At 38.7% G+C, this 20766-nt stretch overlaps 2 protein-coding genes across 2 annotated transcripts; one reads left to right on the top strand and one right to left on the bottom strand.

Moving 5' to 3' along the window:
- Positions 1–520: 520 nt before the first annotated feature.
- LOC139954160 (polyglutamine-binding protein 1-like) lies at positions 521–8797 on the bottom strand. The gene is made up of 8 exons (XM_071953857.1): positions 8495–8797; positions 7638–7736; positions 7160–7304; positions 6635–6693; positions 6060–6199; positions 2884–2977; positions 1872–1950; positions 521–1416 (listed from the first exon to the last, which is right to left on the bottom strand). The coding sequence occupies exons 2-8, from the start codon at positions 7708–7710 to the stop codon at positions 1281–1283; spliced, it is 726 nt and encodes a 241-aa protein (XP_071809958.1). The 5' UTR covers positions 7711–7736; positions 8495–8797; the 3' UTR covers positions 521–1280.
- Positions 8798–8895: 98 nt separating this feature from the next.
- LOC139952249 (uncharacterized) lies at positions 8896–20635 on the top strand. The gene is made up of 12 exons (XM_071951327.1): positions 8896–9192; positions 9584–9719; positions 10472–10540; positions 11197–11273; positions 12387–12437; positions 12829–12893; positions 13256–13375; positions 13919–13999; positions 14464–14602; positions 15178–15260; positions 15866–15962; positions 16639–20635. Exons 1-12 carry the CDS (start codon positions 8983–8985, stop codon positions 16864–16866), a joined length of 1356 nt encoding a protein of 451 aa, XP_071807428.1. The 5' UTR covers positions 8896–8982; the 3' UTR covers positions 16867–20635.
- The last annotated feature ends 131 nt before the right edge of the window (positions 20636–20766 follow it).

Consider the following 20766-nt stretch of genomic DNA (forward strand, 5'->3'; position numbering starts at 1 on the left):
ATAGCATAGATATACATACAAAAGCCAATCTTTCTTTTGCCAGTTGTATAACTTTGTTATGTACACTGGGCCAGTAAAGTGTTCGGATAAAACCTCAATTTAAGGTCAAACAATTTCCCCCCTCACTCTTGTTTCGTAAAAATGTAGTTGTCAAGCAGAACAGGTTGGGGCAATTAATTTCTGTGGCGCTGGCACAGGATTGGGACTGAGTCAAGTCTATGGCAACATTAGTGGCAAGGGACTTCTGAGAACAGATACAGGGGACTTTGAAGACAGGGACATAGGACTTTTGAAGTCAAGCTCAAGGGACTTTTGAGGACAGACAGGGAACTTTTGATTCAGCACATTGTATTGCAAGAATACTCAACGTATATCACAAGATAAAATTAATTAATTTATAAAATAAAGACAAACTTGGCATTACAGTACTCATGTAATGAATTGATTTTATTTTTAAAAGAGGAGAGTTAAAGCAAATTGTTAAGCATTTAACAGTCATGTAACAAAGAAAAAAAAATTAAATCGAATGTTTCACGTAAACAAAATTATCTCAGTGATTTCTGAAACGGTAGCTTGCTGTCAGGGGATCCTCTGCATTCCAGATGCAAAACCTCCCACATGTTAAAATTCAGAAGATTTACAAACTCTGTGGATCACTACAAAGACAAAACTACAGGTTTGTACTCAATGTGGACTATTCCTCCAATCCTTTGGCGACTGCTTTACTTCTTTAAGAAACAATATGAAGGCTGTTTTGAGAAGATTAAATGACATGCTACCTTTATTCGGGGGGCACACTATTAATCCACTACTAGCCACCACGCGCCTGCACAATTCAAATCATGATAGTGGATTTTGTGTGCAGTACTGAACAGATACAGATACAAAAAATCCTGAGATCAGGAAAAATCCATTGAAACAGCATGCCGGCTCCAGATGATGCGCTGACATGAAACTGCGACACGGTGCGTATCAAGAACAAACATGTTCAACGGGTGATGTTCGTACACTAGGTTGCATCAGACTGGTCTAATTATTCTGAAGTTACAAATAATAATTCCCTTCCATCCAAAAGCTTTGGGTGATTTATTTCAACAGTCTAAAAACTATTCCATTAATGCCTCGGTCATGAAGAACATGAAATGACGAAGCGATCCTGATGTTACTGCAACTGCCGTTTCTTGCGCCAATTAAAAGCTACCAGCCGAACCACACATGAAATAGTCAATCACAATGTCTTTATGCACATTATTAAAAAGAACAAATTCACAATGGCTGTTTCATTTACCAGCATTGGCTCTTAGGACTGCACCAGGACTAGGGTAAGGTCTCATCTGAAATAGGGGTCCATTTGCCGTTACGTCTACTCCAGTCTTTGCTTCGTTTGTCTTAGGGAGACCCGAGGACCAGTTACCTCTGCAAAGAAGAAGAAGAAGTGTTTGAAAAACTGGTTTGATCCATTGGATCAAGCAAACACACATCCTCATAGATTGTTGTTGTTGTTGACGTAATGCTGATTTACAGGCAAAAATATCAAGAAATATACAATCAAAGTCAACTGTAAAAGTTTCAGCTGTATACAAAGTCTACTTGTTGAAAAAACAGCAGAAAACTGTTACAATTTTCACAAGAACCTTACCAACAAAAAAAGAATTCAGGTCTGAATCATTTCTTAGGCTTCTGAAAGCACAAATTTTGTGCAGCAATGCTATTTTTCTTTCATTATTATTCTCTTGCTACTTCAATTGAGCCCAAGTATTTACATATTTGTTATTTTATGCTATGATATATGGTGGGATACAGAAGGTGAGAATACTGGTCTTTGACAATTACCAAAGGTGGCTAGTGCCTCTAAAGCAAAGGTTATTTACCGTGGAGTGTCGGAATAACTGCTGGGATCCATCGGATCGAGCTCATCATCTTTCTTCCGCCTCTGTCTTTGATGAGAATCTGAAATGGAGGAGAAAAAAAAAAGCTCAAGGAACTGAATAATGAAGTAATGGAACAGATTAATTTCATTTATCAATTCTGGTTGCGAAGCCAAAGATTCTTCAGAAAAACTAGCCAAGAACCCAATGCAGAGAAGACAAGGAAGGCAGTTTCAATTTTAGATGTGGGTGGAAAAATCCATAAAACTTTTCGGCAGAAAACCCAAGCAGTAAGGTCGGGACTGAGAACCCAATCCACGTAGTGTTTCAAACCAGAGTCCCAGAGGTGGAAAGTGAGCAAAGATATCAATGCGCCAACCTGACCCCCTCCCAGAACAGTTGGTATAGACCTTTATCACGCTGTCACCATCTTGGTCATGTTCCCTGTTTTCAATGACAGTAATGAATGCTAACATTCATTGCGCATGGCACCAGACTATTATTCCAGCCTTAGTTTGGTTACAACGAGTTGGAATGGTGTAAGGTAAAGATGACCACACCAGTGCCAGTAGAATAAATAGCAAGGCAAGTACTCCAAGGAGTAAAGATGGAACCTAATAAACCACTCAAGGGATCTAGCAGAAGATCAAGTGGGGTGTCGTGGCAGAGTGGCCTAGTGGATAAGAGCACCGAACTCAAGCTCAGCCGAGTGTGGGTTCGAATCCAGGTCGTGACACTTGTGTCTCTGAGAAAGACACTTAACTATAATTGCTTCTCTCCACCCAGGGGTAAATGGGTACCTGTGAAGGCAGAGATGGTTCTTGTGATTGGTTTAGCCGAGTAGCACATATAATTGTCGCACAGGCTGTCTACTCCCCAGGGAGCTGAGATGGTTTAAGGAATGATTTAAGGCCCAGTGACCAGGGATAATAATGTTGGAAGCGCTTTGAGACACCCCTCGAGCGTGAAAAGCGCTATATAAAAACTGGTTAGTATTATTATTCTTATTACTTACCTCTGTCTTCTCTATGAGGTCTCTGATAGGGAGATGGTCTCTCATGTCTCTCTGTTTGTTTACGTAACTCAATACCCGGCCTCATTGGACCAACCTGATTAAAGAAAAACAAATTCTTATATTAGTGTTGTATAAAGTATCTTCTTTATGTTATCCATCACACACATTCATGCAAAACATTAGTATAGTATTAACACATTATATAATTCCAAAAGCTTGCAAATAGAATGTGTGTGGATGGAGGTCACCAAAAAGCCAAGCTTGTCGAGTGGAGTTCTTGTCGACTGGAGACCCCCTCTTTACACAATCAGCACAAAAAAAGACAAAACAATAATAATACTAACAATAATAACAACTTATTGTATAGCGCATTTTACAACAACCGTATCAATGCCTTTTGTATTATCGGTAGTGCCCTGGTCTTTAGGCCAATTACATTTCTTTAAGTATCATTGATTGATCTTATTTACTTGTTGATTGGTATAAATTAACTCAATGATTAGTATAACTTTGTGTATAAAAATAAGCCTGAGATAAGAAAGTAACAAAATGAGAAACATATGATTGGCTGTTGCAAAAAACTTACTGATGGTGTGTTGTTTCGACCCCAGCAAAGTTGTTTTCATTTAACTTTCAAGAAAGACTCTGTTTTAAGGTGTAGGGACACTTAGCCCATCATTTAGGAGGGGTGAGAAAGGAGCTTGGGGGTAATACCGGGAGTGTACTGTGGGTGGCTAAGATGTAGGGACACTTAGCCCATTATTAAGAAGGGGTGAGAAAGGAGCTGGGGTAATACCGGGGGTATACTGTGGGTGGCTAAGATGTAGGGACACTTAGCCCATTATTAAAGGGACACACCGGCCAAATTGGGCTATTTGGGCTACAAAATAGACTAACATATGACTTCAACGGTCTTCCAGAAATGGAGAAGATCAGTCCTCAAAAGAAATCATCAAATTTAGCCGTTTTTGAGCATTTTAAGACAAAAGCGCAGGTCGCGTGTTTGTTTTAACCAAAAAGTGGTACAAACAATCACGTGACCTTCCGGGCTAGTTTTACTTTCAGCCTTTTAAAAGTTACTTACTTAACCAAATTTTAATCTTTTTTTTTACAAAATTATTTACGAATAATTGACGAAAAAGATCATGTATTCAAATTATCGCTACAAAATGTAAATAATGGTGAAAAATCTAATGTAAGATTCACATTCAAAGAGCCCGTGTAACGGAAGCTTGTTATATGGCCGCTTTGATTTTTAAAAATAATTTTTCGCTAAATACGTGACATTTTGATGATTTTTTTATAGCAACCTTCTATAAAAACATTATTTATGATTCTACACCCTTAAATTGCGTAAACGGTGAGCCGATGTCTCCCTTTAAGAAGGGGTGAGAAAGGAGCTGGGGTAATACCTGGGGTGTACTGTGGGTGGCTAAGATGTAGGGGGTCTTAGCCCATTATTAAGAAAGGGTGAGAAAGGAGCTGGGGTAATACCTGGGGTGTACTGTGGGTGGCTAAGATGTAGGGGGTCTTAGCCCATTATTAAGAAAGGGTGAGAAAGGAGCTGGGGTAATACCTGGGGTGTACTGTGGGTGGCTAAGATGTAGGGGGTCTTAGCCCATTATTAAGAAAGGGTGAGAAAGGAGCTTGGGTAATACCTGGGGTGTACTGTGGGTGGCTAAGATGTAGGGGGTCTTAGCCCATTATTAAGAAGGGGTGAGAAAGGAGCTGGGGTAATACCTGGGGTGTACTGTGGGTGGCTCAGATGTAGGGGGTCTTAGCCCATTATTAAGAAGGGGTGAGAAAGGAGCTGGGGTAATACCTGGGGTGTACTGTGGGTGGCTCAGATGTAGGGGGTCTTAGCCAATTATTAAGAAGGGGTGAGAAAGGAGCTGGGGTAATACCTGGGGTGTACTTTGGGTGGCTAAGATGTAGGGGGTCTTAGCCAATTATTAAGAAGGGGTGAGAAAGGAGCTGGGGTTATACCTGGGGTGTACTGTGGGTGGCTAAGATGTAGGGGGTCTTAGCCAATTATTAAGAAGGGGTGAGAAAGGAGCTGGGGTAATACCTGGGGTGTACTGTGGGTGGCTCAGATGTAGGGGGTCTTAGCCAATTATTAAGAAGGGGTGAGAAAGGAGCTGGGGTTATACCTGGGGTGTACTGTGGGTGGCTAAGATGTAGGGGGTCTTAGCCAATTATTAAGAAGGGGTGAGAAAGGAGCTGGGGTAATACCGGGGGTGTACTGTGGGTGGCTAAGATGTAGGGGGTCTTAGCCAATTATTAAGAAGGGGTGAGAAAGGAGCTGGGGTAATACCTGGGGTGTACTGTGGGTGGCTAAGATGTAGGGACACTTAGCCCACTATTTAGGAGGGGTGAGGAAGGAGCTTAATCCTGAGGGTATAAAGTGGGTAGCTAAGGTGTAGAGACACCAACGATTTTGGGGTGCTGCAGAAGAATTGGGGGTAAACTAGCCCTGGCGGCCTTACACTTTCGTTTTGTACTACAGTGACGTCCTGGACATCAGGGTACATTTCTGGGGCGGAAAATTTTTACAGCTTCATAACTCAAATCTTACCTGCAAGAAAGCACCAATTTCAACAGATTCACATTCCATGGCAGCATATGTTTTTCTGCGGTGGGTTTTGATCGTCATATATTCTTCACAAATCCGTCATTTTCATGAAATAATGCAGCTCCCAACGTTAAGGAATTCCCATTTTTGTTTGTACTCTCACAGTCTGCCGTGTGTACGCAAGACGCACGACGCGCAAATTTTGAATTGTGTTGTTAACGCTGTGCAGTCAAGATACGGTGACCAAGAATTCATGCGTCTAAGCTTGCATCGTGCGTCTTGCACGCGAATGTATACGCGTACGCACGACAACAGACAACACTGTGAGAAAACGATCGAAACGGGAATTTTTTAACGTTGGAAGCTGCATTATTTCACGAAAATGACGGATTTGTGAGGAAAACATGAGGACCAAAACCCACCGCAGAAAAATGTATGCCGCCATGGAATGTGAATCTGTTGAAATTAGTGGATTGTTGCAGGTAAGATTTAAGTTATGAAGCTGTGAAATTTTTCCGCCCCAGAAACGGGCCTCAATAGTTAGGACTCTGTTCCTGTGTACAGAGAAAGAGTCCTATATAGGGCTAGGGGTAAACTAGCTTACCGATGGTGCACCATGTCTCTCTACTTGGTTTCTTGTTTCAGTTCCTGGCGGAAGTGGTTGCGGTTGAGCTTGCATCTTGGCTTTACGTTCTTGGAGTTCTTTCAGCTTCGTGGCTGATAGTGTTACTTGTGCCTTAGGATCTGAGAAATTGACAATGCATACAGTGAGTCAATGAAGTAATGTAGTTTTCGAGAAGGATGTAATTTTTTATGAATTTGATTTTGAGACCTCAGATTTAGAATTTGCGGTCTCGAAATCAACCATCTAAAAGCACACAACTTCATGTGACAAGGGTGTTTTTTCTTTCATTCTTATCTCGCAACTTCGACGACCCATTGAGCTAAAATTTTCACAGGTTTGTTATTTTATGCATATGTTGAGATACACCAAGTGAGAAGACTGGTCTTTGACAATTACCCAAGGTGGCCAGGGGTGGATTTCACAAAGAGTTAGGACTAGTCTTATCTTGGGTTAGGACAAGTTACTCGTCCTAACTTAGGACTATCCATGCAATTTAACTCTGTGTGAAATCAACCCCCGTGCCTTTAAGTTGACATTTGTCCACAATTGCTTACCTTTAGGTGAGAGCCAGGAGACCAAATCTTTGTCCGAGTCCCAATAATAGTAATAACCACTGTTTGAAAACAAAGAGAGAGAGAGATAAAGAAAATTAATAGACTTTGTAGCGATGCATTCAAAATGATTTCTTAAAACAGGATTTTAGCTTTGAATTTTGGTTCTTGCATGGATATTTTTTATTCAGATTTTCGGCGATATCTAAAAAAGCGACTATGAAATGAAATTTTCACATGTTAGTTTTATTATTTTTATATATATGTATATAGGATTAAAACCTTTAAGAATTTGATATTGTAATTGCTGTGTAACAGATGGAAATCGCATCGAGGATAAGTAATGAGTATACAGTGCTATCAGTGTGGGTAAAACTAAAATAAATATATGTTGTTAGTTTATAAAGTTCTTCATAATAATTGTAAACAAATTCGCAAGTCAGCCTTTGGCAGTGATGAAATGTTTCCTAACAAACCGATTCAAATCAAATCAAAATAAACCAAATCAACTGATTTGAAGACACTTGCCTGATGTGATCTTTGACCTTGAACCATCCCGAGGGGAGTGTCTCGCCCGCTGCTGGCGCAACCACTACATCCTCAGTAGAGGGCGCTGTTTGTTGTACGGGCGTGTCATCAGAGTAGTCAACAGCTATGATTTCCTCATGTGGATCTAGATGTTTGTGAAATTAAAGATAGGATCAAATGATGCCAGAGAGAAACAGAAGCGGGAATCTAGGCCAAATTTCATAAAGCCTGTAAGCACAAAAACTTGCTGAGCACAAAAATATTTGCTCAGTAAAAATAGGTTACCAGCTAGAATCCCAACAGTTACCATTGCTGCTAATGGTACCCCGGTCATAATCTCTAGCAATTACTTTGTTAAAAAACACAGAGTTCTCTTAGACCCTTGGGATCAGAACAGGATGAGAAGATACAGTTCAGCTGTGCGGCCCAATAAGTACATTCGTCCCAGGGAGAGTGGGACTGGGACAAGATGTCTCACCTTGTGAAGCGTTGTCTTCTTTAATCAGACCTCTTTTCTTAAGTCTTGCGGCTAGAGCAGCTGGGAGTGGCATCTTCAAACTCAAGATGTACAACAAATCTACAGGCAATGGCAAAAGAAAAGATGGCGATCAGATTAAAGGAACACATTGCCTTGGATCGGTCGAGTTGGTCTTTAAACATCGTATATAACCGTTTGTTATAAAATGCATATATGCCTATGGGTAGAAAGATGTTGTGAAAGTAGAATACAATGATCCAAACATACATGCCTCTAAATTGCACGGTTTTCCTTTTACCTCGTCGACTAACACGGTCGGCCATTTATGGGAGTCAAATTTTTTTTTTTGACTCCCATAAATGGCCGACCGTGTTAGTTCGCACAGTAAAAGGAAAACCATACAATTTTGAGGCAAATTTGTGTGGATCATTGTATTCTACTTTTAGGACATCTTTCCAACCATATGCATTTTATAAAAAACGGCTACAAACGCTTTTTATAGACCAACTCGTCCGATCCAACGATTCCAAGGCAACGTGTTCCTTTAAGTGTGATCACATGGGATAAATCAATTTTCCTTAAAACTTATTTTTTAAATGTCATTTATTTATGCACCCCCCCCCCCCCACCAATCCCCCAATTTGTATCCCATGGTTCCCAAAATCATCTTGCCCATTCTAATTCTTCTCTTGGATTGGAATGGATAATCATTCTTTCATGAATAAATTAATTAATATTAAAAGTACTTATAAACCCTGGTTTGGTGCTCTGTCTGTATATATTATAGTTTTTGCCAAAGAACTTTTTAATCAAAATTAAGTCGAGTGAATATTTAGAGTGAAACAAGTGAAACTTACGTTTTGTTATTATATCTGCTGACGACTTCTAGCTGCATTCGGTCCGCGACGAGTGTGGACTTTTCACCATGAAGTACAAAATATCTATAACCCATGGACCATAAGAAGTTTTACCCACAATGCCGTAAAGCAAACTTGTCGATTTATTTGTCAGATTTTGCCGTGCCATCAAAATAGTTTTCAAATTTCTTCCTTTTTAGCTTGAAAAACGTTACTTGTACCCTCTAGTTTCGTTGGTATATTATTTTTTTCACCACTTCTTGCTTCATTAAGATCAATAAAACAACTGAAATAAAATTATGATCAAAGTTGGTTTCATCTTATATTGGATGGAGTTTAGTCTTTTTCCTCTCATATACATCGATTGAGGGCGCTATTCATTTATTTAATGGTCAAGGAAACGTGTCCCCCCAAAATTATAAGTCGATAAAATCGAGTCAAGTTTACTCTGCAATTACGCTCTTAAAAACAATTTTTAGCTTCTCGACATGACAAATGAAAAGGGAGACGTGGGTAGTTCAAGAAAACGACGAAAAGAATCTCAAAAATCTCCGCGAAGTACACATCCAAAGGACAAAGTTGCAGCGACAGAGCCTACCGTCAATAGTGCCGAATCACCGGCGGTGACTGCGCCCAGCGAGACACCACCAAACCCGGAGTCTAGGCGCAGCGCAAAGAAAGCGGCCAAACAAGAAAGGGTAAAGGAAATTGTGTTTTTGAAAACTGTTGCATTTAAGTGTATTATATCAATTAGTTGTTGACCTTATGTATTTGAAAAACAAAATTAATTTAAAAGTACAAAAATTGTGTTTTTACTTAGGTTAGGTACAGTCTTTTGTTATAAATTTAAAATAAAAGTTTGTGATTTATTAACTAGACGACAATAGCAATACAATACTTTTAGTCATTGTGAAGTTGGCTCGCTAGCTACAACCTTCTAATTGCCAGCCATGCAGCATAACCACCATACCACGGTGACCACACAAGTGAGGCTAAGTCTTATGAATAAAAAACAGGGAATAAATTGATTTTTTTTTTACAACTAAAGTACATGTATATGCTTATTTTTCCACTTCCCTTTTCTTTCAGGATTCAGAAACTGCTCAGCGTGGTTTTTTCTCAAACTGTTTCCACATTGGAAAGTATGTAGTTCTAGTATTGGTCTTGCCTGCAATTCTCAACCATGCATCATTGTACAGAGAAGCAGCTGAATTAAAACCACAAGGTAAAAATAATGTACTTTCACTTTCATTCATGTATAGGAATTATTAGGGGGCAATGTTTACAAACGATGATACACTTGATTCAATTATTTCATTCCACTCACTATACTGTTCATGGACAATTTAGTCAGCATTAGTAAACTATATGATATTGGGGGCTATAGGTAAAAGAACATTTGTCTATCAGAGGTGTTTTTAAATTAGCTAAATAAAGTTAATGGTCTGACATTTTGACCCTAGCAGAATCTTTCTTGAAGGCCAATTGATAACACAACACCAAAACATGTATAAAACTGGTGTAACAAAAGCAGTAATGGAAGAGAGAGAGGGTGCAAAAAGTATACAGAAAAGTAGTTCTGATCATCAAAACCCTCTCTCCTCCTTCTGCAAGCTTTGGGAGGATGGAGGGTTCAGTTATCGCAACTTATGAAAAAAAGTAAAGCATGAAAACAACAAAGAAGGGGGCCGGTATATCCATATGAGTTTGGAAAAACAAATGACAGAATCAAAGGTGGAAAGAGAGACAAAAAGTAATTAAGGGCCTAATTTTTTTAGTTCAGTTCAGTTCAGCTTAATTGGTGAACAGTACAGACTAAAATGGGGCTATCTGTGAAGAAAAAAAAAAGGCAAAAACAACAAAATTGTTAGTTATTTCCTTCTAGACTATTAGCAATTTGTTACAAGGATGTTGTTTCAGAAAAATTAGCTATTACGCCATCATTTTGATTACATGTGTACCATTGTTTTTCTTCAGGTGAACTGTACGATGTTGGATGGAACCACAAGATGCTTTTACACTGCACTGGCACAGGCTCACCAACTGGTAAAAATTCTTAGTGTTGCTTCTCAAATGTTTTTGTTTGTTGGTTTGTTTGTTTGATGACTTTCCTCAACAAGGGCACTTGGTAGAGCTCCCACAAGGGAATATAAATGCCAAGATAGTAACAACCTACTCCTTGAACTACTGTCGGTCAAATCCTGGTCTTGACACTGTTGTCCTTGAGCAAGGCACTTAACCATAACGGCTTCGTAAAAAGTTGGGAAGGTAGTGTATTCTGCTTCTACCAACCAGGCTCCTAATGTGAAGGGTGTAACCCTGTTACAGCCCCAGGAGCACAATGCCCCTGATGACAGTTAACCAGGAGTACGTTTTAACAATCCCAACCAAAAACTGTTTCTGACGTCATAACCAAAACGGTAACCGAGCTCACAACTCGGTTATCGTTCAGTCTGAACAGCAGAACCAACGATCAACAACCGAAACAGTTTTTGGTTGGGGTCGCCAAAACGCACTCCAGGGTCAACAGCCCAAATCAGTTAAGTATAGCCCTCACCTTGAAGTGGCCACCCGGCCTTGGGCGTTGGGCGATATCTCATAAAATTAAAGTAAAACCCCCAAACCCAGGCTTACTGATTTAGTTAGTGTCCAATGTAAACTATTAGTATCTGAACATAATTAGTCCATCTTTGTGTATTTAGTTGTTCTTGATGCACCAACTGGTATGACGTCCGATGCTTGGTGTTTAATTCAGCCAAGGATCGCTAAATTTACTCGAGTAAGTAGAGAAAGTAGACCTCCATTCCTTTTAACAAACTGTTTTACGCAATATTGTTAAACTCGATGCCCTTGAAACTTTTACATTGAAAGGTAGAGTCATAGAGTGCCTTTTGCCCACAAAATGCTCGTTAATTATCAAGAAAGATACCATGCAAGTCTCATGTGAAAGTTGTACTGAATGCAGTGCCTCTTTGCTGAGATAAAAAAACAAAACAACTGTCACAGCAATTTCACAAGAACTTCACATCCATCCACGTTCAGCGAGGTGTGACAAGGAAGGGTCACCAATCCTCAGAAATCTGACAAACGATTCATGGATGAATCTTTTCTGAGATTAAAATGTTTTGGGGTGAAAAATTATCCAAACCATATTACTTTGAAGGGAATCCTCTTTCAAGATAGTTTATACTGCCAACAGCTGCAGTGCCTCTCACCAAGTAGGTTTGTATGGTCATCATTTTTTTTGGAGTAACTTATTTACCAATCTATGGGTATGTTCAGACAACGTACTAAGTTAGACCCGAACCGGTTTAACTTTTACGAGCAGCAGGGGGTGATCGTAAAATTAAAACCCCTTTGCGTTCAGACAGCACTGAGTTAAACCCGATCCGGTTTATCTTGGGTTTTAAGAGGTCAAAGAAAAGGCGACCCCGTTACTCTAACATCCTGTTTATTGTCCTGTTCATTGGTAGTCACCGTGTGTTTACGTAATGATTACGGAGGTCAATGGGTCGCCTGTTGTGAGTTAAACCGGATGTGGTCTTTTTTATTCTGTCCACACACAGTGTTAAAAGATAAACCCGAAGTGGTCTAAAGATAAACCCCCTCCCTGGACGGTTTATCTTTTGTGGGTTGAACTCAATTCGGACTAACTTTAGATCCGTTCAGACACACTGAGTTGAACTCGATCGAGTTGAACCATGAGTTAAACCAGATTTAGTACCGTGTCTGAACGCACCCTATGACCCTAAATTTAAGAGCTATCTTTTTCTAGTAACGTTTATTTTGAAGCTCAGTCCCACAACTAGATGATTAGTATTCTTACTTGAGAAGAGAGGGGTAAAGAGAGTGAAATTTGGTACATTGATGAATTATATTTTTCTATGTACAGGTTTGTTCTTATGATAGAGCTGGTCTGGGCTTCAGTGAGAGGACACCTGTGGTAAGATAATAAACATGAAATGATCCAGTCTTGTTTGTAGGGGTAATTGATCCCGCCGCACCAAATTATTTACTCGCACACACTGCCTGCTCATAACCCCTGTTACAGGTTGATTAAATTTTGTCATTTATGGCACATTTTAATTAGCCCTGTGGCTGATAAAATCTTCGCACACACTCAGGTCAGGTAACCCACAAAAGAGGCATCAAATCAAAGATAAACTGGTCCCCTTGCATTCTTTTTGATCTTGTGACATGTCTAACTGTAAGCAGTTTATGTAAAACATACTTGCTCTTTTTTTAGGGGTGGGGGATCACTTGCATTTTGACCCGACAACAATGAAAGTAATTATGGTTAGGATTTAACTGATTTTGTTCTTTGATTTGTCAAGAATTTTACTTCAGAATCCTACAGCGTTGTGAATGAAGAGAGAGGACAAGCTAGTACTGTGGAAAGGCAAGTTAACCATAAAGGGTTTCGATTTGAGTGTTTCCGGGTTTTTTTTATCATGAGTATCTTTAAGTAAAGCTGCGCTTTTGGGTACCTGTGAGGGCAGAGATGGGTCTTGTGATTGATTTAGCTTGGAGTGTTACATATTTGGCAGCCTGTGCTGTATACTCCCTAGGGAGCTGAGATGGTTTAAGGAATGAAATAGATGACCATGTGAACAGGGGAAATAATGTTGGAATAAAGTAAATTGAAACTTTGAATGTATTTTTTTCAATAACCTCTGCTTGCTCAGAACATTATATACTTGTTATAAACATTTAGTTTACTATTTCTTTTTCATTGTTATTTTTTAACCTCCCCTGTTTTAGAATGGTTGAGGACCTGTATCACCTACTACAAGTAAGCAGTGATCAGCCTCAACCATTTATTATGGTGGGGTCTGAATTGGGGTCCATCAATGCAAGGTTCTTCACTCAGATGTATGAGCGGTAAGTCTAAGATGGAAACAAGGACTATTGTTACATCAAAAGAGTTGCTTACTGAAATGGCGTCCATGGTTTTCATGGTTTTCAGCATGAGTTCCCCATCTTGCCAGTTCAGGGTTAAATAATCTTTGGACACAACAAGAGTTACAGACAGTCCTTATCCAGAACCAAAATCTGTCCAGATATATGAACTTCTAGTGAACTTCTGATTGCTCTTTTTAAACGCTGTGATATGGTTTTACCATGAATAGCATACCAAAATGCTTAATAATAATAATAATACTAATAATAACAAAACAGGGCTCGAGGAAAGATAAATAGTTTAGAATGTTTACCTATCATTAAGCCGAAGTAAATCTTAAAAGATTTTGACTTGTATTTTCGTCCTCTAAACCTATGTCTTTCGAGGTCCAACCTTTGCCAACTATACATACATTTTCGGAGATGTGTTATTAAATGCCAAAGGTGTTTGCACGGGTTTTGCGAAATTTGACAAACTCTCTATTAACCTTTCAATTAACTGAATTGAATTTTTCTTTGATACAGCGTTGTTTCCGACCTGGTACTAATCGATCCCCTTGCTGAAGGTATCTTTGAGATGGACAATGGAATATGGAGTAACTTTTGGTAAGTATAGATTCAAATCAAGTCTTTCTTGTAGGTCACTACCAATTAGCTAGTTTTTACGAGAGCTTTTGTGTATAGAGAAATTGAGAAGGAATCACACCTGATGGCAATCATGAGAGTAAACAGATTTCAATTGTTTAAATAAACATGGACTTGAAAACTCTGTTGAAAAGGTTTGATACCTTTTGTAGATCAAGTTTTTGGCCATGTCATGGTCACTTACTTACTGTAAATGACAATGTATGTTATTTATCTTAACTGTAGAAGTTTCAGCTTTATGTCATCAAGTTTTTGAGGGGAAAAAGTAAAAATCACAGAGCTTTGTTTTCAGGAGAGTTGCTTACATCTCACCGAGGCGTAAATTTTTTTTGCTAAATTGTTTTACTAATTTTTCTACAAACTACAGCACCTCAGCAAGTTTGTGTTTTCAAAAATGTTGACACTTTTCCACCTACATGTATTAGGTTTGAGCACCTACTGCCTTCCTTCCAGTCTCTTCAGCTCTCTGCTGCGATTGGTCTATCACGCATTGCCTTATTGTTAGGTCTCATGGAACAGCCAATCACAGGCAACGTTATACCAGACACTGTAGTCATGAGACAGGTGAGATATTTTCATTTGATTCAACATTTGTACAATTTGTAAACGACGACAAATTGACTAGAGTGGGACTCAAACCTGTGACTTCCATATTAATGTGCTTGTGCACTACCAACTGAGCTATCTAGCTATAATATTGGCGGTCTCCCTTTTCCTTTGTTTGGGGTGCCAATCAGAAGCCATACAACCTGTAACTGCTGTAAAGCCATGGATCACTCCCAACTTTACGTTACAACCCGGAAGCGGCAGCAGAGGGATCACCTTAAGGGCATGCAACTTTGTATTTCTGTGTTTTGGAAACACTTTTACAACGAGAAGTCCCCTCGACCCACTAAAGCTAAAGTAGTAGTTTTGGCCACTTTCCTACCTTCCGCCCAGGTAGTACTTAAAAAGCAGGACAGTTCTTTTCAGAACTGACAATTCTTTCAAATTCTGAAAATCTACTCCGTGGTAGTAGAATATAAAGCAAGACAAGTTCATAAAATAACATAATCTACTTTGCAAGTAGATACACACACAGTGCTACCGCAAACCAAATATAAAGTGTTTAATGTTGTTATTCTTTATTTTGTTTACAGAAATATTTACTGTGTCAGCCGCGTCATCTGAGTTCAGTTGTTGATGAGCATTATTTCATCAATCAGAGTTTAGCTCAATTAAGGTTAGTGATTCTGGTCTTTGGGTGGTCAGGTTGCTGTAGTGGTATCTTTCCTGGCCTTTCACCTCTTGGACCCTGGTTCAAATCCCGTCTGGGGTACTATGCGGATTGGGTTTTCAGTCCCCAACTGATTGCATGGATTTTTCTTGGAATAATTCTCTGGGGTTTTCCTCCCATTTCTAGAAAACGAAACTTCCTTGTCTTCTCTCCATGGGGTTCTTGGTTAGTACCATAGAGTTATATATAAGAACTAGATGGCGCACTGGCCTATAGTGTGCGCAGGCAGCCATTTTCTAAGTTGACAAAACAGCATCGCGTGAGCGTTCAACAAAAAAAACCTCAAACGTGTATTTCATATTCACTGCGCGTACAGAACGGCGCGCTTGTCATCTTTTGGTCCTGTCGCGTTTGTGCAAGCAGCATCACCAGTGCGCCCTCTAGTTCTTATATATAACTCTATGGTTAGTACAGTGATTAAGTTCGCTTTTCTGAGAACCCTTGGCTTCACAACCGTAATTGTTGAAATTAATAAATAAAAATTGCTTATCGTACAATTGTGTCAAACCTCGATAAAAGTCAACACCTTTATTTCCCTTTTGTTTCATCAGAACTGCCTTCCTAGTGAAGCCATTCCCGAAGTCTGTATCAGTGACAGTTATTACTGGAAATTACTACGACGAGCAACTGCCAAGCTCTCTTAATAAGGTAAAACAATAGACATGAGGCCACTTGGCTGCCATACCGTCACTCTGTTCAGCACCATGCATTATGCTATATTTGTGTGCTATTTTTATTAGTAGAGTGGTAATATGGTGGACTACTGACTAAATATTTATGTAGATTGGTGCTTCTGATCAGCAGAGTGTGGGTGCGAGTCCCAGTCAGGGCACCTGTGTCCTTTAAGCAAGATACTTAACTGTAATTGCTTTGTCCTTTGGGTGGGACATTAAGCCATAGGTCCAATGCACTAGGATTGGTAGTGCATGTGAAAGAACCCAGGTAGTACATGTAAAACTTGAACTTCATCTCTTGAAGGAGCACAGCAATTTCCCTTCGGTTAGGGACACCTCTATAAGGAACATGTAAATTTGGTTACATTGGTTTCATTACAAGAACCTGGTGCACTTATCGAAAAGAGAAGGGTACGCCCCTGGTGTTCCTGGTTTGATTGGCAGCATATTGTGCCACAGCACCTTTCAAACCATTACATGGTGCTATGTAAAAGGGAATACATGTAGGTCTCATAGTCCCTGAGTGATGGATATATGTAAGAAGCCACTAAATATCATTGTTATACCGCCATCTTTATTTTGACAAATCAATGATAATTTAACATAGATCAACCTTTTTTCAAAAATCAATTTTTGAATCCTTTGTGCAGGTATGGGCCAAAGCCCAACAGAATCTGATGTCCAAAGCACACAAGGACGCTAAGCATATTCTGATCAACGGCGCTGATCATCACATGCTGTACCGTAATCCAAATGCCATCGTGGAACCGGTCCGTAAACTTGTCAAACAATGGAGGGCTCGGCATAATGGAACGCAAGAAACTAGTGACAGTCAGAACTCTGGTTCTAATGGGACTGTACGGAGTGAAAAGTCATGATAAACAACAAGTACTTGAAATATTTTACTGTTTTTTTATATTAGGTGTATGACCAAGGTTAGTTTTCACAAAGAGTTAAGACTAGTCTTATTTCGACTTAGGACGATAGGACCAGCCGTACGTTTTTAATATCGCCTAGGACTAAGGCTAACTCGTGGTGAAATTACCCCCTGGGCCTGATTTCATCAAGCTGTTAAGCAGAAAAAATGCTTGACCTGTTTCTTTGCTGAGCAAAAATTGAGTCAAGCACACCAGCCTCAACAATGCAAACTTAATGTAATTTTGGCTGGTGACCTGTTTCTGTTAAGCAATTCTTTCCTGGGCTTTATGAAATTGGGCCCTGTACAAACACAAGCATTTGAGCTGAAGAACTCTCTTATTCAAATGACAGAGTTTAAATGTAAATTTAAAGGCTCATTAATTTTAAATGTAATGACAATGATGCCTTAAAGGGTGTATGTAACTTTTGTAGGACAAAAAACACAATGTCCACAGATTTACAATAAACTTACAGAGTTTGAAGATAATGATAGTAGAAAGCTTCCCTGAAAATACTACGTGCTGAGGTGCTGTAGTTTTTGGGAAATGAGTAAAACAATGTCATGAAAATAATTTTTGTCTCATGAGACGAAAATTATTTTAATCATTTACAAGCGTATTTTCATGACATTTTTTTACTCGGCACCTCAGTAAGTAATATTTAAAGGGAAGCTTTCCACTATCATTTTCTTCAAACCCTGTAAGTTTAATGTAAATCTATGGACATTTTGAAAAAGTACCCAAATCCTTTAATATTTACTTTTCTAAAATTTAAAGTTAGGGTTATAGATTCTTTTTTGTCAAAGTAATGCTGAATTTGTAATTGAAAAACTGTCAATAAATATACAATAAAAGTTACGTGTAAAAGTTTCAGCAGAATACCCAGCAGAATACAGTGTACTGGTTTAGAAAACAGCAAACCACCGTCGAGGTATTGTTTATAAAGAACTTCGAAACCCATATGCATTAAGCGAGGTGACAGCAGGCACCAACCGCATCTCTGGCTGCAGCATTCATTAACAGACTCCACGCCTTCATGGGAGTTTTGGAGATTCAAATTTGTCAAACTTTTATTGATTTCTAATCAACATGGCATTTCAGATGAAATGATTTCTCAGGATGCTTATTACCATCTTTACAAAAAGGCTTTTGGATAAAAAAAATACACCCATTCTGTTTGTGTTATTACCAAAGTATGATCCTATCTTTAAGATGTTAGAAATAGGTTCTTGAAGATCCATCTCTCTTGACAAATCGGGAAATAAGAATATCAGATGAGGATGAGGATGGGGGGGGGGGGTTGTTTCCAGGTATAAAGTAAAAACTCTAGTTACAAGCGGGTTACAACAGTATTTTTCAAGACCAGTAATATTTGTAATGATAGATATTTTGACAAATTTTTAAAAAGAGAAACATATTGAACTAGAGATTGAGAGTTTGTGAACAAACTCAAGGTGTTCGGTTTCCGGGAGTAAAAGCCTGGATTAAAAAACAAATATTACACCTTGCTTTGTTCTCAAGATTTGTAATAAATGATTCAAATTACAAAAACTGTCAAAACCACATGATTACGTCATCTAGTAAAAGTGTATGTTTGGTGACGTCATCGGTAATATTTGTTTTAAACCAGACCTTTGCCAGACTTGTATGGTGTGATGGTAAAGCATCAAAGGATGTTTATTTCGACCTAAAAGACAATAAACCACGCCCTTTCAAATCATTTCACAGTCACTTCCCGTTTAAACAGGTCAAAAGGTCAACGAAAGTTCACCAACATATCCATTTCTGTCAAGTACGTAAAGCCCTTTCATATGATGTACAGATTGTCAAAATAGCTTATGTAGTTTAGGAAATATGAACTTAGGAAATATTGACTGACGACTGAAGAAAAGACTGTAAGGGGCATGTATGTTTTAACCGCCTTGAACGAAGACTATTCTTCATGAAGCTTTTTCGCGCTCTATTGATAATATTTTAAAAAAAAAAAAAGTAAAAAAAAAAAACGTGGATCAAAAATAATGATTTTTTGAAATAATAATTTGAATTTTTATTACTCAAGAATTGATGACGTCATCATGACCTAACTAACACATTATTCCACTCCTAATGCATATCTAACTATGTGCGAAGTTTCAAGTTCATGCGAGTTTGGGAAGTGTGCTTTTGTTCGAGGACAAGGGACGAAGAGAAGAAGATGAAAATCTGGATTGTTTTATTGATTTGTTTGTACTAAAGTTTTGTTTAATCCGGCAGTTTATTTAGCAAGACCACTCCTAATTGCTTGGGCCTTATGCTTTAACCATTCTGTTTTCTTTGAATGTTTTGTATTGTAACATCCATGTCTGTGCATGGAGGTAGAAATAGATTAGTTTACGTAACGTCCTTTCCTACTAGAGAAAGTTTGAAAGGGCTTATGTTATTTCAGAGATTTTTTTTCTTCAAAATATTTAACTCAAAATAACTTGGATAGTTGTTTTAACAAATAATCAAAACAATTGATGATTATGCTAAGTTCAAGAAGTAATAGATATCGTAATACTGACGTGAATTCCGTGGGCCCAAAACGCCCTTCACCCGGGGGGAGTGGTCGATCGATGTAACGTCTCTATTCTTCTCGGTGTTTAACCAAAACATGACCAATGTTCGTCATTTTGTACTGTTGTTTTCTCAGATAATTAAAAGTCCCATGAATCACTGAAGTAGGTGGCCATCTCAGCGAAACTTCGTATTCAATTCCACATTGACCACTAAGCCATCAGAAGGGTAACATTTGAACAATTTGACGCTGAAGATTGAAATGAAATCGTTTTCGCAGCGTTCTGCATAGCTATATAGCTCTATGCATATCGCGCTATGGCACAGGGTACAACAAACTTGGCAGCATGCCACCAAATAAATTATGCCTAATACACTACACGTGTACGCCACAAGTGTTACGCACAACCAATGGGGAAATTTCGTAGTTCTTTATACAAGAAATTGTGAACTTTCAAACTCGATTTTGAACCAGAAGACGAGCTCAAAATGGGATCACGTCTACGAGGCATTTACGGAGTTTTTAACGAACTTTCCGATGATGTGTCGATTGTAACAACCCATCATGTAGATCAAAAGTTATGATTTTTTGAAATAATAAACTTTGAAAATTCATAACTCAAGAATTGATGACGTCATCGTGACATAACTCAAACGGTTTCTTCTCCTTATACATATCTAACTATGTGTGAAGTTTCAACTTTATATGTGCTTGGGAAGTGTGATTTTTTTAGCGGACAATCGCCGCTAATAAGCAGAATGGACGATCACTGGAGCGTGCTCTGCTGCACCGCTAATACACGTGCAATGTTTATGCACATACCAATGGGGATTTACGTTGTTCTTTAGACGTGAATTTTGAAATTTTCAACCTCTCTTTTGAGCCGGAAGACAACATCAAAATGGGGTCATGTCTGTGAGGCGTTTACGGAGTTTTCAATGACGATTCCGATGATGTTTCGATTGTAAAAATCCCTCATGTAGATCAAAAGTTATGATTTTTTGAATTAATAAACTTTGAATATTCATAACTCAAGAATTGATGACGTCATCATGACGTAACTCACACGGTTTCTTCTCCTAATAAATATCTAACTATGTGTGAAGTTTCAAGTTCATACGATGTTTGAAAAGATGTTTTTGTAGGGGGACAAGGGACGTACAGAAGAAGAAGAAGAAGAAGAAGAAGAAGAAGAAGAAGAAGAAGTATCAATAAAAAAAAAAAACCGAACAAAAATAAGAGGTGTTCCGGGCTGTTGGCCCGAACACCTAATTAATTTGAATTTGAAATAAAAACTATGTCGGCTCTAAACAAAACTCAAAGTA

The sequence above is a fragment of the Asterias amurensis genome, chromosome 2, assembly GCF_032118995.1.
Source record: "Asterias amurensis chromosome 2, ASM3211899v1".
In the NCBI taxonomy this organism is placed as follows: Eukaryota; Metazoa; Echinodermata; class Asteroidea; order Forcipulatida; family Asteriidae; genus Asterias; species Asterias amurensis.

Bases quoted from the DNA above. Each gene is read 5' to 3' on its own strand.
- LOC139954160 (XM_071953857.1), bottom strand. From the start codon at position 7,710: ATGCCACTCCCAGCTGCTCTAGCCGCAAGACTTAAGAAAAGAGGTCTG. The intron at 6,694-7,159 runs GCAAGTGTCTTC...GTTTTCAAACAG, and splicing joins AAGGTCAAAGATCACATCAG to TGGTTATTACTATTATTGGG. The intron at 2,978-6,059 runs GTAAGCTAGTTT...TTCTTTAATCAG, and splicing joins AGAGACATGGTGCACCATCG to GTTGGTCCAATGAGGCCGGG.
- LOC139952249 (XM_071951327.1), top strand. From the start codon at position 8,983: ATGACAAATGAAAAGGGAGACGTGGGTAGTTCAAGAAAACGACGAAAA. The intron at 12,894-13,255 runs GCAAGTTAACCA...CCCCTGTTTTAG, and splicing joins CAAGCTAGTACTGTGGAAAG to AATGGTTGAGGACCTGTATC. The intron at 13,376-13,918 runs GTAAGTCTAAGA...TCTTTGATACAG, and splicing joins TTCACTCAGATGTATGAGCG to CGTTGTTTCCGACCTGGTAC.